This window comes from Talpa occidentalis, unplaced genomic scaffold (assembly GCF_014898055.3).
Source record: "Talpa occidentalis isolate TD23 unplaced genomic scaffold, MPIMG_talOcc4v2.1 talOcc4.791, whole genome shotgun sequence".
NCBI classification, from domain to species: domain Eukaryota; kingdom Metazoa; phylum Chordata; class Mammalia; order Eulipotyphla; family Talpidae; genus Talpa; species Talpa occidentalis.
This window is the reverse complement of record NW_023605185.1, coordinates 1-20,833: the sequence shown is the minus strand read 5'-3', so window position 1 is coordinate 20,833 and position 20,833 is coordinate 1. Positions and strand designations below refer to the sequence as shown.

The 20,833-nt window shown below is 36.6% G+C and overlaps 1 protein-coding gene, 1 non-coding gene and 1 pseudogene across 2 annotated transcripts; all 3 read right to left on the bottom strand.

Annotated features, from left to right (window-relative positions):
- Nucleotides 1-3,639: 3,639 nt before the first annotated feature.
- Nucleotides 3,640-12,166, bottom strand: LOC129144943 (DNA annealing helicase and endonuclease ZRANB3-like; the record flags this gene model as incomplete). Its single annotated transcript, XM_054689891.1, has 5 exons — nt 12,048-12,166; nt 9,639-9,758; nt 6,959-7,138; nt 6,018-6,170; nt 3,640-3,658 (listed from the first exon to the last, which is right to left on the bottom strand). Coding segments are annotated over exons 1-5 (565 nt in total), but the record flags the coding sequence as incomplete, so codon positions are not given.
- Nucleotides 12,167-13,330: 1,164 nt separating this feature from the next.
- LOC119233336 (small nucleolar RNA SNORA70) lies at nt 13,331-13,466 on the bottom strand. Its single transcript, XR_005122377.1, has one exon. It is a non-coding gene; the product is annotated as a small nucleolar RNA SNORA70 (small nucleolar RNA).
- Nucleotides 13,467-18,162: 4,696 nt separating this feature from the next.
- LOC119233335 (peroxiredoxin-1-like) lies at nt 18,163-18,744 on the bottom strand (annotated as a pseudogene).
- Between the last annotated feature and the right edge of the window lie 2,089 nt (nt 18,745-20,833).

Sequence of the window (20,833 nt, the reverse complement as noted above, 5' to 3'; positions counted from 1 at the left end):
ACTGATGACAGAAATCTACTAAGAGCTGATGAGACTCAACACAAACAAAGAAAATAATCCAGTCAAAAAATGGCAGAAGAGCTAAAAAGAAACTTCTCTGAAGAGGAAATGCAAATGGCCAACAGGCATATGAAAAAATGTTCAACATCACTTGTAATCAGGGAAATGCAAATCAAACACCATGACATAATCTCACATCAGTGAGAATGGCACATATTAAAAAACTAGCAACAACAAATGTTGATGAGGTTGTGAGAAAAAGGAACTCTTGTGCACTGTTGGTGGGAGTGCAAACTGGTCCAACCACTATGGAGAGCTGTGTGGAGATTTCTGGACCTACTAAACATAGAGCTTCCATATGATCCAGCAATTCCACTCCTAGGTATTTACCAGAGGACACAGAAACATCAATTCCAAAGAGCACCGGCACCCCTATGTTTATAGCAGCAGTTTACAATAGCTAAGCTTTGGAAACAACCCAAATGCCCAAAAATAGATGACTGGATCAAGAAGATGTGGTACTTATACACCGTGGAATATTACTCAGCATTCAAAAAGATAAACACATGCAATTTGCAGCAACATGGATGGCGCTGGAAGGGATCATGCTCAGCGAAATAAGCCAAAAGAAAAAAGGAAAATACCGGATGGTCTCACTCATAGCAGGAATCTAGAAAACTTAAATAAGGGACTAGGAAATGAATAACTATAAGAAAGTGAAAATCAAAATCAACAAAAAACTATGAAACAGAGACACTCTATGGGGTGGAGGGCGGGGAGGGGAGGGATTGGGGTAAAATAAGGGGGTTGCAATTGTATGGGGAATATAAAAATAAATTTATTTTAAAAAAATGGTTTGAATTGTAAAATATATATTAAGCAAATATTCTAGCTTAAGGTGTGTTAGGTCTAAGAAACCAATGCTTAGCATATTTAGAAACAGAGATTTTGAAAGAGATATTTAGACTTCATGATTGCTACAATTCCTGTGATCAACTTTCTTTATGCTGGTACCATTTTTTCAACCAAAAAATATGTGGGAAACAAAGTTAATTTATATATATATATATGAGACGTTTTTTTATTTCCACTTCTTGGCCACAACAAAAAAACATTTCATACAACGTTCATATTTAATAAAATGGAAAAGTTTGTTCTTGAATTGAGGACATATTTTAAAATTGCATAGTTTGAAGAGTTCCTCCCTACTATATAAATTTTTTTTTGCAGCAGACCAAAACCAGCCAATCTATTTTTAATGTAATGTGGGTGTTTGAAATGTAAATTTGCTTTGACTGAAGGATGCTCTAGAGGTCTTGGAAGGAGATAAGGGGAATTGAGGAAGTTAGAATAGAGAAAAGGGTGCTGTGTGAGCAGGTGGAAGACACCAGTACTGAGAACATGGTAAGGAGGTTAGCCAACCAGGGAAGAGGCTAATGAGGACAGATATGAACTGGAAGATAGTGAACTAAAGAACACAAAATGAAACACGTGTAAGGGAAAGCAGAGACTCAATGTGGCTGAACTAAGAGATTACACAGAAATCTAAACATAAAACAAAATGGAAAGAGAATTGATGGATGAATTAACAAAAGGAAACAACTGTGACTTACCGAGATCTGTAGAAAGAAACCAAGAAGACAGACTTGTCCTAAGTAGGAACTAGACTCAGGATTTTCTTTTGCTCGCTATGCATCATTTTATGCACCAATTTCTCTTTGGATATTTTATAATTATATACAATGAATAAAGAGAATTAGAAACCTTCTAGTCATCTAGGGGCATACATGGCTAGCTAAGAGGTGATGCAAATATCATAAAGGTCAAAGGGAACGGAAAGGGCCTTAAGAGATTAAGGGACAGGTTCAAGCTTCCCACAGATACAGTTAAGTGAAAAGATGCCTGTAAGGGCAGGACTGGATACAGTGCAGGTTTTCTGATCCCATGCAGACCGGGTAAAAGGAGGAGTCAGAGTTCAGTCTGTTTTTGCAGGTTTTTTATTTGGGGTTCACCAGCATATGGAGCAGGGGTGCTGGCTGGGGGGCTGGAGGTGGCAGGCCTCCCACCCAGCAAGTCTCACTCTATCTGGGCTCTCTGGCGTTCTCTGCTTCTGCTTCGGCTTTCCTTCAGGTTGCTGCTGCTGGCTGGGCTGCTGGCGTCCCCCGTGACGCCGCCTTAAAGCACAGTCTTACTCAGCTGAATCCCATCTACTATGCCACACCCTATTCCAGTGCCCGCCATCAGGAATGCATAGGACAAGGATCTCATCTATCCTGATGGCGGAAGGGCAGAAAAGCCTGACATTTTCTTTACCCTACGTCCACCTCAGGGTTTCTGCCATACAGTCTATACATAACAATTTTCTAAGCAAACAACATGCAGCCATGGCCCACAAAGCAAATACAACAAATAACAAATAAATTAAAAAATACAACAGAACACAATAAGTCCGGCAGGGCACCAACAAGTGCAAAAGACAATAATTGTACAAGATGAGCCACCAATCTGCTGGAAGGCGCTGCTCATATAGGGAGGGGAATACTCACGGCATCTACTATACACCAGGAGCGTCAGGCTTCCTGGCCTTCTCTGGTGTAGTCTCGGCTACAAGCACACACAGCATCCACCCCAGATGCATCCTCTGGATTGCAATTTTATTCTGTTGGGGTAATCGCCACCCTCAGGGTTTCTGTCCAGTCGCTCCAACATCGCCTTCACAGCACCCATGCATCACAGACCCTGCACTCAGGCAACCACTGCACAAGCACATGGGTCGGGGATCCAAATCTGCATCAGCTTGGGGCTCCACCCAGCCAATTCCCCACCGTCCCAAGGAAGGTTCCTCAGCTCTCACCCCACTCAAGAATGACAGGGCATCCCCAAGGTTGATTTACGAGACTCACAGGTCTTCAGCTCCAGGCTGCTTAACACCGCTTTAGGTTCTCAACTTAGCATCAGTACCAGCTTTTGCCACTTAGTTGGCTTTCTTCTCCACTGGCCATGGGCATACACAGGCTGCTTTTGGCCATCTAGGCCCACTGGCCCACCAGATTCTCAAAATAAACTAACTGCTAAGGTTTCCGCTCTGGCAGGATGTCAGTCAAAATCATAGTTCATCAGTCTATCAGTCCATTGGCTCTCCTGCTTCAGCAATGGCGCTGCCTCAGGGGTCATTGCTGGTCTTTCCGTGTCGTGGCTGGTCTATCCGGTGTCGTTGGCTGGTCCTTTGGGCGTCTCCTTCAAGAGGTCATCTGTAGCTCGTGGACGTATCCATCTTCTATACCGGCATGGTGCTCCAGCGTCGTCACAGGCAAAGTTGTTCTCTTAGTGCCTCCAGGTCTTCGGAGGGCTCCAATACCGTTGCATGATCTTGCCGACATACGCCATTGTAAGGGGCAGGACAGGACACGTGCAAGGTTTTCTGATCCCATGCAGACCGGTAAAGGAGGAGTAAGAGTCCTCAGTAATTTGCAGGTTTTTTATTTGGGTTCACCAGGCATAGGCAGGCAGGGTTCTGGTGGGGGGCTGGAGGTGGCAGCCTCCCAGCCCCAGAAGTCCTCACTCTATCTGGGCTCTCTGGCGTTCTCTGCTTGCTTCGGCTTCTCTTCAGGTCTGCTGCTGCTGGCTGGGGCTGCTGGCGTCCCCCCGTGACGCCGCCCTTAAAAGCACAGTCTTAGCTCAGCTGAATCCCATCTACCTATGCCCACACTATTCCAGGTGCCCGCATCAGGCATGCATTCAGGACAAGGATCCATCATCTATCCCTGATGGCGGAAGGGCAGAAAGCCTGACATTTTCTTTACCCTACAATGCCCCTTAAAGGATGGCAGTAAAAATAAAAATTAGAGTTTAGAGTTGCTAAAGAATGATGACTCACACATTTGTGTAGATTAATTACATGCAGAGTCTTATTCAAGTATTTAACAATAGCTATCACCAGATTTAGGTTGAAAGAAAGTCTCAGTGGTCCCATGTTATATGAGATTGTGGGGAGTTGCAGAAGGTTCTAGTGGTGGATGAGGGAGTACAAGAAGAGATTATACCAAAATGTTTACTATTTTAAAACAACGAGTACGCTTATACTGGAAGAGTTTCCACCCTGTTTCCATCCCTGTTTCGTGGATTTTTTTTTAAATCTCAATAATTAACTGAATTATGTGACAAACAATTCTGATTAAGCGAGAAGGGAGATTGAAGATAATGCTATTCTGAAGAGCTACGAACACCAGGTGGGGAAAGAAGGCAGGAAATTCCAAAACTAACAAAAATTTCTGTTCAGGAAAATTTCTTCTCATCCTTCTCTTCCTCACCACAAGTTTCCTTGCTTCCTAACTCACAATGATACTAATATTAGGCTATAGGTCAGTGTATAAAAAAGCAATTTGCCAAAGGCTGATATACTAACAGCCAATTCACCTGAAGCCCAGTTCATGTTAGACCAATTTGCCAAATTTACAAGACTTACTGGTTTTCTAAAAGTCAGCAATAGAATTCACTGCATTTTTAGCATAATGGATTGGCAGGTTAGTGCGACTAGGGGAGTAAAGAGTCCTGGCACTTGGCCTCCTGATTCTCTTCCTGCTCTCAGTTTATCTTCCTTTTGCCCTCAGGTTCATTCTCTGCTGCTAAGGGCCCTCCTCTTTGAGCTTCAAAGCCTTTCCTTCTATAATACTGGAATGGCTGGGCTGTCATGTGCTGACCAACTTTCTCTCTCTCCCTCTCTCTCTCTCCATCATCCTGACTGCAGTGGAAGGTCCCTCTTCCTTGCCCCAGTTCTATATTCCAGCTGCAGCAGTAGGAGGGTGGCACAGAGATAAAATGAACATTCCTTAAAATGCTGGTGCTATCAAAATATTCACAGCTTGTTAAACCATCCAATTTGAGCTGTTATAAACTTTTCATTAAACAAGATTTTTTAGACAATTGGCAAATTTGAATAATTTGGCAAAGTTTAATAGACAAAATTGGAAATAGCCTAAAAATGCTAAATGTAGGATCTTTTTATAAAGAATCTTGAAAAGAATCAAAAAGAAATCAGTATTAATAGAAAAATTCCCATTGGAAATGCTGAAATTTAGGCAACTTTCAAAAGAAAAATAGGTACTAGACTTCCTTAGGACCTTAAAAAAAAAAGAACATTTCTTAAAATGCATAAAGCTGGAAAGTATAAAGACAAAGTGGTGGGCAGCATGCACATCTAAAACATGCGTCATATGCTGGCCAATAAACAAAAAAACATACAAGCAAAGCAAAACAAATTTAAAAAACAGTGGCTACATTGTAAGATTCCAGTTTGGATAAAACCTGGTGTGTATTACTACACTAATTGAAAAATCTGGGTGAAATAACACTAAACTATGAAAGATAAACATGTAAATCCGGGAAGAAAGATTTGTGAGGGTGACAGACTGATTTTTTTTTTTTTTTTTGGCTTTTCCACACATATTTTTTTTTTTCAGGTAGACATAAAAATAATAAACATGGGAAAATGTGTTTCAAATTCTTCAATTATTTTAGAAATGAATTCAGTTCAGTAGGGGATAAAGAAGAACCACAAGTCATTATTTTAGATATATATAGTTTTTAAATAACTAGAAATCTATTGATTTTTATAGCCACAAATATACGATTCCACATAAAAATATTGTTTGAATGAAACAAAACTTTATATTCAAATGCAAATATCAATTTTTGCATTTATGTCTATGTTTCATTTTATGATAAACTTAGTCCATCTTTCCCTAGCCTCCTATACTAGAGAGTTTCTTGTTTTCTTCTGAAGGTTGGATTCTATTGAGCTGGTTTTTGTGAGAAGCAGAACAGTGAGTCCTGATATATAACTGTTAGGAGACACAAGACATGGTTGCAGTCTCCTTTTATCAATTTTACCTTTTGGTTTTCCAGCTTTCTGTGAAGGCTCTTCTGTATAGCATGAATAATTGAAAGTTGCTATTTTAAGACAATATACAATAACATTGGTTTTTAAAAAATAGAAAAGAAAGTTATTGTAATCTTACATGAGTGAACAAAATTTCATTCCTGAGCTCTTCAGAACTTTCAGCTGGAGTCCAGGCTTCTGCAAACTGCAGGAAATCCCATTTTTCCTTATCGCCTTCCTCAGCCTGAAGTTGTTCCTTCCTACCATTCAATGTGCTCCCTGTAACCTGAGTCTGTAAGATGGAAAAGCATATGATTTTACAATGGTTTACCTCACTGCTGACTTCTACTAAGCAGTAACTTGATTTTGCATTTAAATCTCTAGCAACAACTACAAAAAATCTTATTGTTTCAACATATCATGGGCTTTAGTAATGTAATCACTTAAAATTATAGCCAAATTACCAAATCAATGATTCCTATTTTAAGTGAGGAAAAGGTTTAACCAGAGAAGTTATACTATTTTCTTTTCTCACAAAAACTTGTATTCTAATATTTATAAACTTTGAAACTGAACCTATACATGGTTGACTTTTTTGAATATCTACACTCAGTGCTTAAAAAACATCCAATGCTTACCTAGTCCTTTCTATACACATCCCTCAAGGTTAGTGAGAAGAGATAGCTGAAGGGACAGAAAAGTAATGTTCCTTCTATCTTTTCTAGAATCTGGATACAGGCTGTTTTCTGTCCAAAATTAGCTGGGAATTCAAGAATCCTTCTAACAAGGGATTATTCTTTGCTTACTTTAAAAAGGACTTGGGATTTGAACATATTATGGTTCCTTGCTACCTAACACTCCCCCTCGCTAGACTCTAACATAGTAGAAGGGCTTGGAAAGTAATAGGAATACATGTAAATTCATACCTCTCTCTTATTATAGAGGTCTGCAGATAAGGTACTACCAAATGAACTTGCTTATATTAGCATCAATATCCTTGGCCTAAAACTCAACCTTTAACTCATATAGGATATGATCATAGTGAGTAAGCTGGTAACATGTTTTAAATTCAAGCTTTACCTTGCGATTCAATATTCCCCACATGAGAGTGTCTAGAGTCCCATTTGCAATAAGGTAGTGAATATTCACAGAACTGCACTGTCCAATTCGGTGAGCACGGTCTTCTGCTTGTTTTAGATGTCCAGGGTCCCAATACAACTCAGCAAATACTACATGAGTTGCAGCAGTAAATGTCAAACCCTAAGCAACATAAAGTGAAGAAACAGAGATGCAAATAAAGTGAGATTATAACACATAGCCAGATATAACAAAGTATCTCTGAACATGTTAAATGGATTACAGAATGCTGAAGGATTTAGAGACAAATCAGTCTTCCATTTTAAGCCAAATTAAGAAAATTTGATTTATGAAAGGCAAATGAAGATTGCTCACTGCAAGACAGCCAGGTAAACTACAAATAACACATTTAAAATGTGTTTCAATTCTTCAAGTCAGTTAGATGGATATATAGACATAAACAAAATCACTTTATGCTCTGATGAAGACTGAATTCACATTACCATTGGAAATCTAATAAAATACATTATAAATGAGAATATATTTTTAACACACAGTATCCATAGCAACTAGAGAGCAATGACATTCACTATTCATTTAATTCATCTGCTGTTCTATAAAGCAAGAAAATCATGTCTCTAGTCATATACTTGCTATGAAACTACTCAAGTTACATACCTAAGATACTGAAGTTTACTGGTTTACATCTCAATTTACAGCAAAATTACATTTTTTGTGCAGTTGTATTTACATCAGTTTGAAATAGTGCAACAATTTCAAGTATCAACTAAGTCTTGCTTTATAACCAATAAATGAAACAATCCAAATCTCCTCAAACTGAAAAATGCATGATTTAGAAGTTGGTCGGCTGAGTAAAAGATGCTATTGCCACATAGTAGTAAATTGTGTTAGGTGGTGAACAGAAAAATCTACCATCCATCCTTCAGGAGTATCATCTAATGCAGACTATTGTTTGTATGCACTGGAACCACTGTGAGTGACTTTTTGTGACTGCTGTGCTGTAATTTTGATATGTTATTTTATATCACATAACAGCATCATGCAAGCACCCATTAAATGATGGCACTAGTTCTCAAGTTAGAAAGTGACTGAAGACCAATTGCTTTGGAATGGAAAATGGAAGTAACCAAAACATGGAGAGGGCTAAATTTTGTTGCTATTTAGGAGAGGAAATGCCTGAAAATATTAGAGAGAAGCCTGAAAAAATAAGTAGTATTTAAAGAAAGCATCAAGTGGTCATACAAGAATAAAGGGAAAATATGCTGGCAACATCATTGTCACTCTAAGCCGCTACTAAACTACTATACTTCCTAGAACCAAGTTCTTTTATTTCCCTTGTTCCTAAGAAGATACTACTTTTTAAGTAGATGAGTTCTGAATTATCTAATGTACTGAGAAATACATCCTTGAATAACATATGAAGGTCTATACATTCTTAATTTTACTAAGTCTTGCATTAGGTCACTCACAAACTCTCCTCCCTGGCTGCTTCTGCTTTTCTTCTGTGGATGCGTACTCTATTTCTAATTTTAAGCTCTTGATATTCTCTAATAGTTATATAACTCAGATTACTGCAGGTTTAATCCAAAATGAAGTAAGTGGTGTGACAAGCCTCCTTTGGGCTGAACTCCTAGTGAGCTCTAGAACTTTTTCATTCTTGTAAAGTTTCTTTTTATATGCAAAGCAGCTCAATGGCTCTCTCCTGATTCCAGAGACCACAAAGAAGCCAGAAATGTTGTCTACTATGTAAGACACACAGCAACATGCTCAATTCCTTCTCACCATATTAAGTATTTTGTCTTATATATTAACATGAAAATACTTTTGAATGTTACTACAAAAAAATTCCAGAAGGACCCCCTCTAACACAGTGTGTCAGTGCCTTCCCTAGTATCGATTTTTCTCTTATTCTTTTGCATGGTTTGAGGTGTGACTATCTGAAATAAAGGCTACTTTTCCCAGCTTCACTTGAAATTATTGTGGCCATGGGACTAACTTGAGGACAGTGAGATACAGCATGTCTTTCTCTTTTAGCTGTCTAAATTGCAGATATAGATCTCCAGTGGAACAAGTGGTCAAGCAGAAAGTCAAAAGGAGCCAAGCCTTTGTAGAAGCACCATGCTAGCTTTGGACTGTCTATAGGACAAAATAAATTTTTGTATATATAAGTTGTTCTTAATTTGGGTTTTCATTTACTTGTAGACAAATCTAATCCTAAGAGACAAACCAGGCATACTCTAAGAAAAATTCAGATAGTCGAGTTCATTTCTCTCAGGCCACTTTGCGTCATAGTCTCTTATGGAAGTTAAGTGCTGTAAGAAAGGGATTAGAAAATTCTATACAAATGCAAAGGAAGGAAAATAGGTGACAAAAATGTATCACAAGCAATTTAACTGTACTTTTCTAGAAAAATCTTTCCTTGAAAATTTAGGAAGATGTGAATCCAAGTTGTTGAAGCATCTTTTCTATTATTCTGTGTATACTTTATATTACTTTGTAATTGTGTATAAAGTAGAATGAATAGTTATACCAGATGGTGGATATAAAGTTGTAATTATATATGTATAGATATATAATTATATATAAGCTATAGTTATGGTTAATGACCTTTTTACTACCTCAACAATGTTTCTTTATCAAATTTAGTCCTGAAATTTCTTACCTGACCAGCAGCCTTAATGCTTAGGATAGCCACACGAGTATCAGGATCCTTTTGAAACTGATTAACGAGATTTATTCGTTCTGAAGATGGAACACTTCCATCTATCCTAATGTAACGAGTCTAGCATCAACAAGAGAAATCACAAAGTTAGGATAAGTCCCTTGGCATCCATTTTATTTAATCTATTTTACAGCTTATTTTTATGTTCACATAACAAAATAGAAATCGGTTAAGGTGACAGGTTGGTAAACACTACAGAAGACTCTTAAGCAACTTTTTTAAAACTTAAAACAATTTCATATTTTTTAAACTTTTAAGCGACCTACCATCAATGCCAAGCATTGATAGAACAAGAGCTTAATAAATCAGTAATGAAGTAAGCTAATGCTGTCTTCTGTAAAATTCTCTAAAAATAGATACGCAAACTTTAAATTAGTCTGGATCAGACTAACTTTGAAGTCAAAGGATCACTAATTCCAAAGTGAAAATAAAGTCAGACATGTGAGTACAAAGTAAAAAGAGGATTCTAGCCATTGACCCTATTAGGGATTCATTAAGAGTAGTCCATTTATTTCTGAACTATCCCAAATACTAACAGATTTTCTTTTTTTATAGTCCCATCTGAGTTCTGTTTAGTCACAGCACCAAATTTAAAGCAAACATGTGACAGAGTCATCTCCATGGAGTGAGGAACCAACATTTTAGAAAATGAATCTTTAGATAGGAAAACATTAAGTGCTAACCTGAACAGCGCTGTCTTTTAAGAACAATTTGAGAAGAGAAAAGGGAGTAATCACTGTCTGTTAGAATAGCTAAAAATTAGCTATTCTATCTAAAAAATAGCTATTCTAGCTAAAAATTAGAACTCTTTAATCAACTCTGTAAAAACAAGAATAAGTCCTGAATTCTAAATAGTCTCATTAATGCCTTTACTTTCATGGAAAAAATGCCTCAAAAATGCCTGAGAAAAGTGGATATTCCCTTTTATAAGCTATTATTAAATTAATGTACTTTATTAACTTTCTATGCCTTTACAAAACAGATACAAATTGACCAGTGATCCATTTAATATCCAGTAACGAATAATACAAAATCTGAGGGTCTTGCTAAAGAAAACTCATTGTCAGGCTAGAGAGTGTTAGGGAGAAATTTATCTCCAACTCTGCTACTATATACATTGGGGGTATGAATGTTGTGGTAACATCAGCTAACAAAATTGTACAACATGGATGGAAGTGGAAGGGATTATGCTAAATGAAATTATGCTAAAGGAAAAGAAAGACAAATACCAGATAGTGTCACTTCCACGGGGAATACTGAGAAACAAAACTACCTACATTTTTAACTCATAGTGATGCTAAATGGGATTTTAAAGACATCAGTAAAGTAGACTTGGGAAAAAAGAGAGAAAATAATTTTTAGAATAGATTCCAGTGCTTGTAAGGTATAATGGAATCAGAATAAAAAATATTACAAATAAAATTTTATTGCCCAATCTTTTAAAAATTATTATATCTTACTGGAAAAAATTTTACACATACTATATGATAATCAAGGAGGAAGTACCATTTAATATATAGCACTTTAGGCTTTATTATCTTATAAGTCTTTTTAATTCCTTCTTTGGTAATATTAATGAACACATTAGGTAATTCTTGAAAACTTTATACAAAGTATTGAAAAAGACACGGATTTATTTTTCTACGTAAAAGTCTTAATTACCTACAAAGACAAGTGGTTCTGTTGCTACATGTATATTGAGTTCATATAATTTGTCAGGAAATGTCTTCTGGCTGCTTCTGAGGCTCTGAAGAAGCCCTCAGCACATAGAGAGAGATGACAGGTTTAAATTTTGAAAGAAAGAAAATGAGATGTTATCTCTGATAGGACTGTTAGGAAACAAGGTGAATCTAAGACAACGCAGTAAAGCCAGTAGATTTGTTGATTACCTGGGCCATATGTTTCAAATTTACCTACATTAAATCTTAACACTATATCATACTCTAGAGTAGGCTTCCTGGAAAATTAAAAAGTATGTTTACAGCTGCACACTAAAGTTGGCTGAATTCATTCTTCCTTTCCTTTGGATACCACGATGTTCAAAGGTCATCTTGGAGGTAACAAGAATTTTAACTGCCTGATTCAATCTAAATGGTATATGCAATAACAAAAATGACATATTTTAATCAATCCAGGTAATATTATCAGTCAAAAATTATAAGACAGGTATTAAAGAGAAAATTTATCATCGGCATAATAGTAATATCATTTGAAAGAAAAAAATCTGATGACATATTATAAACTATCACCTAAAGAAGGCAATAAAGCTAAATTGTAAGACTACAAATGTTTTAAAATATTGAAATCTGCATGCCAAAAAATGTATTTTATATGAAAATAGTAACATACCTTATTTTCTATAACTGCTTCTGTGCAAGCTTGGAGCATGTTTAAATGGTGAGCAAAAACCAGAAATTTAAGTGAATCATTCTGAAGCATCATCTTAATATAATCTTTTACAGCACCTGCCTAAATGTTAAAAGTTAAATCTCATTAATGACATAAAAATGTTTATTTCATTTAGAAAGACAAGAAGAACTTCTCAAAAATCAATGTTTCTATGAACTTTTAACTGCTTTGTTCTCTAAATAGCCTACAGAAATAAAAGCTCACATTTATGGGGCATGTGGGAGAGAGACAAGAGAAAAAAACCAAACAAACAGAGAAGTAAAGTAAGAACAAGTCAAGAATTAAAAGGAAAAACAACAGACAAGAAAAGAGTTTCACTGGAAAGTAGGTAGTTAAATAGGCTACTTACTTGAGAAGGGTACTGGCACTTTTGTTTCAAATTTAATTTTCAAAAAAGCTCATAGAGAAGACAGAAGTGAAACAGAGTTATGGAAAAAAAAATAGAAGATAAAAAATGATGTGAAAAAAAATTTTAAGGGACTATTAAAAGAATAAAAAACTTGGGGGCCTCCCTGGTGGCGCAGGGGGTTAAGACACAACCCATGAAGCTGTCCGCAGCCACTGCAGCATGAGTTCGACCCCCAGCAGGCAGCAACCCTCATGGCACAGCAGACCTCTCCTGACTCACTCCTGCTTCCCTCAGCACAGTACTTCAGTCAATCTGCCTGTTCTGTTCCCTACTCTGTCTCTGGTGAATTCTCTCACCCTCCGCTCCTCTGGCCTGTACCCCAGCTCTTGTATGCATAAATTAAAATAAATCTTTAAAAAAAATGAATACAAACTTGGGAGTGAAGCTTAATTATTAAAGAAAGTTGTTTTACTCATTTTGGGGGAAAGGGGAATAGGAAGCAGCATTTATTGGTGGGTATGACTAAAGAGCAGGTGACTCCGAGGCTGTCACAAATTCAGGGCCCACAAATAGAAGTATTTGACCCCATATCCATCTGGTATGATTTTTGGCCACCAAATCTTCAAATTCATCTACATTAAACTTGGTAAAGTGTTACTTCTTGGAGATGTGGATTTCCTGGCAGCCAAGGAACTTGAACTTGGCTCTCCATAGAGCTTTAATCACATGCTTCTTGTTCTGAAGCTTGGTGTGCATGGGCATGATGACTTGGCTAATGTGGACCCTGGTTAGTGCACCTGGAGCTTTCTAAAACTCTGACTGGAGCTTATGACTGGGAAGGGCATGAGATCAGACATGCATGTGCACAAGAAAGGGTTGTTTCCAGCTCTCCTGAGGGCAACCAATACAAGCTACAGGATGCAAACATGACCAAGGGGACTGCCGTTTGCAGGCAATACACACAAGGCCCCATGGAAAAAAAAGAACATCGTTAGCTTAATTGGCTGCAGATACTCATTTTTATTTAAACTGAGAAACTTAAGTTGATTTACAAATAGGCCTTTAGGGACTAGACAGGCTAATAGAATGGAAAATGGGAAGATTTAGTTTGTCTGCCCACATGGAGAAAGGTGCAAAAGAGGCCTGATTGATGAAAGTGAGAGCCCAGAAGATCTGAAAGAACAGGGGGAGATACAATGAAATTGTGAGTTAGAAAGGAGACAATCTAGAAATTTCAAATTAAATAAACTTGTCTTGGTTAATCAGGTCACGTTACCTACTAAAAGTGAGAATCAATATGTGACAACTAAAAACTAAATTTAAAGGAGATAGAATTAATTAAATCTCAAACATGACTAGAGTCTCTTAACTGTGAAGACCTAGTTACTTAGAAATTTTGGGAAAAGATAGCAGGCTGACCACATTTATCCTTCATGCCCTCTAATGTTGTATTTAAATGATAGCAAAATGTCTAGGGAGAAAGACAATTGATGAGAGATGATAGCAACAAACTTTTAGAAGCTAGGTGCTTGGTAAGTGAATAGCTCATCTGACAGGTGGCTGTATGAAAAGCTGAGGCACACCTGATTTATAATGTAGTGATCTACAAAAGTTCAGAAAAAGATGCCTCTAGCAGTGAGGAGGTATGGATAAGCCAGGAGGATTGGCTGAAAGAATATTTGTAGTTGGTGATGTGCTATACTAATCCTTATCCTCCCCACCCTATTTATGTAGAGCATTAGGATCATATAAACTGATCCTTGTGGGGTGAATCTAAAATGATTCTTTTGGGATTAATCTAAAAAAATTGGTATTTTGGATTCTACACCATAATATCTCAGACAGATAACCCTTTCATGAAGATCACAGTCTATAAGTTATAACTATGTACAGAGTTTCAGTCAATATTTAGTATCTTACTCATAAATACAAGCAAGATTCACCAGACATTTGTAGAAAGCACTCCATGTGAACAGATCAATGATACAGAGGGAAGAAAATGGAAGAAATTACATTTATAAAACAAGAACAGGATGCTGCAAAAAAAAGAATATGGGGAAGTACTCTTGGAAATTAAAACATAATAGTAGAAATTCAAAATTTACCACTTGTTGTAGAAAGTAGATGGAAAATAAGAGTAAATATAAATAGAGTAAGTATAAAAATATAAGAAAATCAGAGGACCAAGTCACAGGCGTATTTAAATAATAAAATGTCTAGAAAATAACAGAAGAATGGAAAAATTAAAGGAATAAAGTTCAATGGAACTTAAGGACATGAGTTTCAAAAAGGAAAAATGGAAAAAGTCCACTGAGAATGCTCCACAATATATGAAAATGGAGGCAGAACAAAGCCCTTCATTATGAAATTTTAGAATACTGGGGGCAAAGGCAGGATTATATAAGCTTTCAGAGAAGAGAGGGAAAGATTTCAAAGAACTGAAAAAAAAAACAAAACTATGGGGCCTCCCTGTTGGTGCAGGGGTTAAAGTCTCGGCACTATCAAGCTATTGCCAGCTACTGCAGCATGAGTTCGAGTCCCAGCCAGAGAGCTAACCCACATGGCACAGCAGACCTCTCCTATCTGGCCTGCTGCTCCCCTCAGCAGTGTATTTAAGTCAATCTGCCTGTTCTGCTCCCACTCTGTCTCTGGTGAATCCTCTCACTGGTCCCTGTACCTCTGGCCTTGCACCCCAGTTCTTGTATACATAAATAAATAAAAGATAGAGATCTTAAAAAAAAAAACTATGAAGCACACTGATTTTCTCAACATCAACATTAGAAATTCTGAGAGAAATTATTTCTAAGAATTTGTACGTAGTGAAATTAAAAATTAGGTAAAAGTGTAGAATAAAGACTTACGTGTAGACACTCAAATAACCAATGACTGTTAAATTACAAAGTAAGCAGTAAAACAAACCAAGAGCCAATATAAACATGTGGCTGAGGAAACTGAAGTAAAGGGCTAAAAGAATAGAAAGTGGTTGCCTCTGGGGAACATGTGTAAGGAACTATTATATTTGGAAATGGCAGTTCTCATTAAACTATGATCATAGATAGCTCTGGTAATAATAAAAAATTTAAAACGGGCATTTTAAATAGAAAAATACCTATTTAAATTTATGCATAGGGCTATAAAGTCACAAGATGATTCTGCAAGCTATATTTTGTCTAAATTTCCCAAACAATAGAAGCTCATCTAACAATGAGACTGGAGGTTGTTAAGAACTTTAGCCTTGGATTTCAGTGTTTCAGAAAGTAGAAATGAAGCCCTCTCAAAATAAGGTATAAATTCCAGATATGTTTCCATGGTAACGGAACCACTTTAATAAACTGCATGTTTGCCTAAAGAGCTATATTTACTGTGATAAACTTTCAAAGTACATGTCAAGTTCAATTTTTAAGGCACATTCATTTACCATCCATTGCAGACTTACAAAGTATACAATCACTGTATCCAGTCTCAGATGCATTCCTGTCTCTTCACAAGCAAGCTATTTCTTCAGTCTCTGTCACTGATATCATCCCCTCTTCATTGCACCCACACACTGTTGATTTCAAAGCACAAGCCGGCTGCTCCAAATCCCTCCAACCACTGGCTCAGAATGGGTTATGACCACTAGTAATATCATAAAGTTCAATTGTCTAACAGGCTAAACAGTCTCTTGGGACTAACTTAGGAACTGAACCGTCATTGTGACACTGCTTTCTAGGAGAAATATATTTGGGGAATCAATAGATATATATGTAATAGATCTGAGCATATAGCAGGGGAGCAGGAGGGAGATAGGCCAAAACAGGGGAGGGAAGAACGTAACAGACTATGGTGATGGATCATGGGGGCTGTGGTGATGGGAGAACTACAGGGACTACACAGAGGAAAGAAATCAAATACTATCCAAAAATTAAGAAAATAAATTAGTTAAAAGAAAAAATCTACGTAATAAATGAACTTTAGGATGCTCTTCATTTCTTAGGTGGGAGATTGTATATGCTTGATTTTTAAAATGTATTTTAACTATTCTGATTGTATTCTAATTAGAACTGGCACTACATGGTCATATTTTAAGTTATCTGAGCAGGAATTTGCCTTCAAATCACCTTAAGTACATATTATACGAAATGGCAGGTTCTATAAATGATCAACATTTTGGTTATGCTGGTTCAGGTTTTGTGGAAGTTATAAAAAATGCATATTTTTCACATTTATTGTTTATTTTACTGAAATGTAACTGTTAATCAAAGGTTTAATTTAAATAATTAGAATTATATAATGAAGACACACACTACACTTCATTTAAAGAAATGCAAAAATGATGAGAATACACTACAAGAATTTTTTCTTAAAATTTTGTCAGTGAAGGAAAAAGACTAATTAATACAAAGTAAAAATCAAAATCAACGAGCAACTATAAACCAGAGACACACTATGGGGGAGAGAGGGGGCGGGGCGAGGAAGGACTAGGGTCAAAATAAGGGGGGTGCAATTGTATGGGGAATAATAACCAAAATGAAAATGCATACATTGTGCAAAAATGAAAAATGATGGAAGAATTATATAAAACAAAAAAAAGAAAGATTAGCAAAAAAAATTTTTTTTGTCAGTGAGTCAATACACATAGTACTTTCTGAAGAAAAAGTGGTAAAAAAAGCCCACTTTGCATTTAAAGCTGATGAAAGTTACTTGATTTTAATTGTCAGTTTAATCAATGGTAAGAAGGAAAAGAATTTTAAAAAAAAATCAACCTGAGCTGTGACAAGGAAACTCACCTTGACCAAATTTTATTTAGGTTTTCTAAGCCTTCTTGACTAGGCCTAGACTTTCACCTAAGAGTACATTCTGTTCTTGCCAGCCCACGTAGCTCACTCAGTCTTAGCAAGAATCCTTAACAAGTCAAGAGTATTCCTACCTTTGATACCTGATCAGCCCTAAATATCTGATCAAGATACTCATTTCCACCTTTGATGTCTAAGTTGTTAGCCTTCCTTTAGCAAAAATCCTGTCAGGTCAGTTTTAGCGAAAATCCCCTTACCCTTGATGTCTCCACTTATTTTCCTCCCACAAGCTCTCTCACCCTCATTACAGCTCATTGGATATAAATCTCCTGTCCTTATTGCACTTAGAATTGAGAGATCTTTCTCATCAATTGCAATGTCATTGACTGCTATTACAATTACCTTGAATATAGTCTTCCTTATTTTAACAAATGTCAGCATAATTTCTTCTCGAACAGCTATAACTTCTAGCTAAGAGGATGAGCACAAAAGAAGTGTTAAGTTCTGAAGTCCTCAGACCCAGACCAAATAACAGTTTTGTTCTGAAATCTGTTGGCCACATGCTTTAAGGAAAGTTTTTCAAGCCCTTTTAATCAACTTTATTGTGAGTTGTTTAAGCAAGCCTAGCACTTCCATTTCCCTGCAAATTATTCTGACCTATAAGTTTGCTGGGGGCTTCAAGAGAAATAGTGACTAACAAAAGAACTTTAAAAAAAAGCTTTAACTTGCTTTTATGGTTTTGCATTTAATATCAGGAATTGCATAGTCACCTTGGGGAACTATGGGAGCTGCTGAGTGAACAAAGGGTAGCTGCAGTAGAAAGACAGAAGAAACTAGGTTCTTTTAGAAAAAACAGACAAAACCCAGCATTTGTTTAGTTCTTATGACTGCTCACTGCAGCTGAGCCCTAAAATGGCTCAGGGTGCATTTTTTACTTAGAGAAATTTTCTTTGCTCTTCTGATAGTGGGGTGTCACTACCAGATTTCCAGCCAGATGGGCACACTTCACCATGTTTGTCAGAGCACTATAAGGCCTGACTTAGTGTCAGAGTCTCATCCACAGAGTGGCCAACAGGAGTTTTACAGTGATTTGCTGAAGAATATCCTGATCATCAGTGTTAAAGAGGCACCAAATGAAAAGCCATCATCAGCATTTAAGACCTGATAACTGAGCAATGGTGCATTTGGGAAATGCTCATGGTTCCCAGCCTCCTTGTTTCTAAGGTGTGTTGATTCATGTCAGGACAGAAGCGTCCACAGAAGCACCAATCACTGGGCAGTTGAGTTTCTTAAATTCTTCTGCTCTATCACTGAAAGCAATGATCTCTGTCTGGCACAAAGGTGAAGTCAAGATGGTAAAGAAAAAAATAACATATTTTCCTTTGTAATCACACAAGCTGAGGCATAATAGCTGTGGCTGAGTGCACAATTTTGGCATTTCCTCAAGACATCTTGCTATTAGTAGCTCAGACACAGAACCCACAGGGATGAGTCTTGAAGCAGCCCTAATCATTCTACCTTGTCTTGTTTTATTGACCTGGCTGGCTGTCTGGCAATGATGATGAGAGAGAAAATTTCATGAATGACAAATTCCATTGGGTTTTACCCAAATTTAGATGAAGTAGAAACTTAGAAAAGTTGAAAGGTTAAAAATTATTTTCAAGAAAGCTGATTTCATGGAAGTTTGATCATAAAAGTCACTGATTAAATAGCTAATCTAACTTTCAAATCTAACTCGCTTTCTCGCTTTCTAAAACACATGGTCATGTCAATAAAGTAATGAACTCTGTACTACTGAAGTATAAGCATGAACAATGCTTATTTGGGGCTTCCCTGGTGGCCTAGGGGTTAAAGTCTCAGCACTATCATCACTATGGGCTGAGTTTGATCCCCAGCAGGGAGCTAACCCACATATGGTGTAGGAGACCTCTCCATCTCACCTGCTGGTCCCTTTAGCAGTGTATTCAGTAGATTGCTGTTCTGCAACCTGGTCTGTCTTGGTGAATCCTCTCACTAACACCACCCCCACCCATCTAGCCTACACAACAGTTCTTCTATGCAGAAATTAAAAAAGTAAAAAAAAATCATATTTGGTTGTTAAAATTTTACACATAAAACATACAGACTTAAACTCTGAGAATTCTTGAACAAGTCACTTAAACTCTGTTCTTAGTTTCCCCATTTACAAAAAGGGATAAAAGTAGCTATTCCCATACAGTAGTGGCAAGAATTATGTGAATTAGTGCATCTTTCCTTATTTTTATTCATCCTCCCTTCCTTTCCTTTTATAAGGAGGATTTGCCTTGAACCACACACTACACAAAAGAAAGTATGGGAGGCAAATCTCTCTACCTCTGATTCCAAACTTAACCAGTTCTGCCACCTCAAAAACCTTACACCACTCCTCCTTCTCACATGGTTATTTTTCCACTTTTAACAAAGTCTTTTTCCATTCCACACAACCATACAGCTAACATTCTCTCTCCAACTCTGAAATGATAGCATTATTGTTTTATTTGTAACTTATTATTACAAATTATTATAATTTGTAACTTATTTTATTTGTAACTTTATTACTCCTTACTAATGAACAGGAGGCAAACTGGGCCCAGTTAGGAGCCAGAGTTCCCTTCTTTAAACAAGTGAAACAGCACAGAAAGAGGTATTCTTTGGTCTTACACATCCAGTACTATTGTGACTATTGCAGTGGCCTCATTATATCTCAATGCATATTATAAATAGGCTTCTACCAGTGTTAAAACTGCTGAGACAACATAGCAAAGAGTAAACACACTTTGTGCATAAGGAAATGTTTTAAGGCACTAAGGAATGCTGTCGTTCCCAATGTGACAAGAAATTTTTAATTGGGTTGGCTTAATAATTTTCATACAAATAACTAGCATTTCTCTTAATATGTTTTCTCTAAATAAGACATTGTAACACAGCTGAAAATAAGTGAGATGGTTAACTCATACGTATCACTTATATAAATTATATTTCTGGAGAGTATTATGCTGATCCTAAATGTAAAGAATCTGCTTACTTTCATCATTGTATTTTCAATAAATATTACAACAAAAAATAATGATACAGAAGAGGTAATTCTAATTATCTTAGATATGTCACTGACTGGCATGCTTAGTAATTTTATTTTGTTATTTTTCTTTATTTACCAGTAATTACCATTATTTACCCTTATTTTAATATTATCATTATTAATTTTCTCATCATTAAGAATATCTGAAAGGGGTCTCAATAATAAATAAAACAAACTAAACAGATAGTCACATACATATTTAAAATTCATACAAACACTATCCTCCAGGAAGTGAAGAACTTAATCTCAAAAGAGAGATGAACAAAAATTTTTTATACAGCACAAGGATGACATATGGCAATACCATAACGATATAGCATAGCACAGTATGTATTAAATTATTACATCAATATGACCCAATGTGCTGACATGACCTAATTTGAAGCACTAGTACTTTATTCCCATTTGCCTAGGAAACTGTGGATATGAGAAAAAGAGGAGAAAAGATTAGCGCAGAGAAAGCAATTTATCCTGGAGATCTATAAAACTACAATAGATAGAGGCC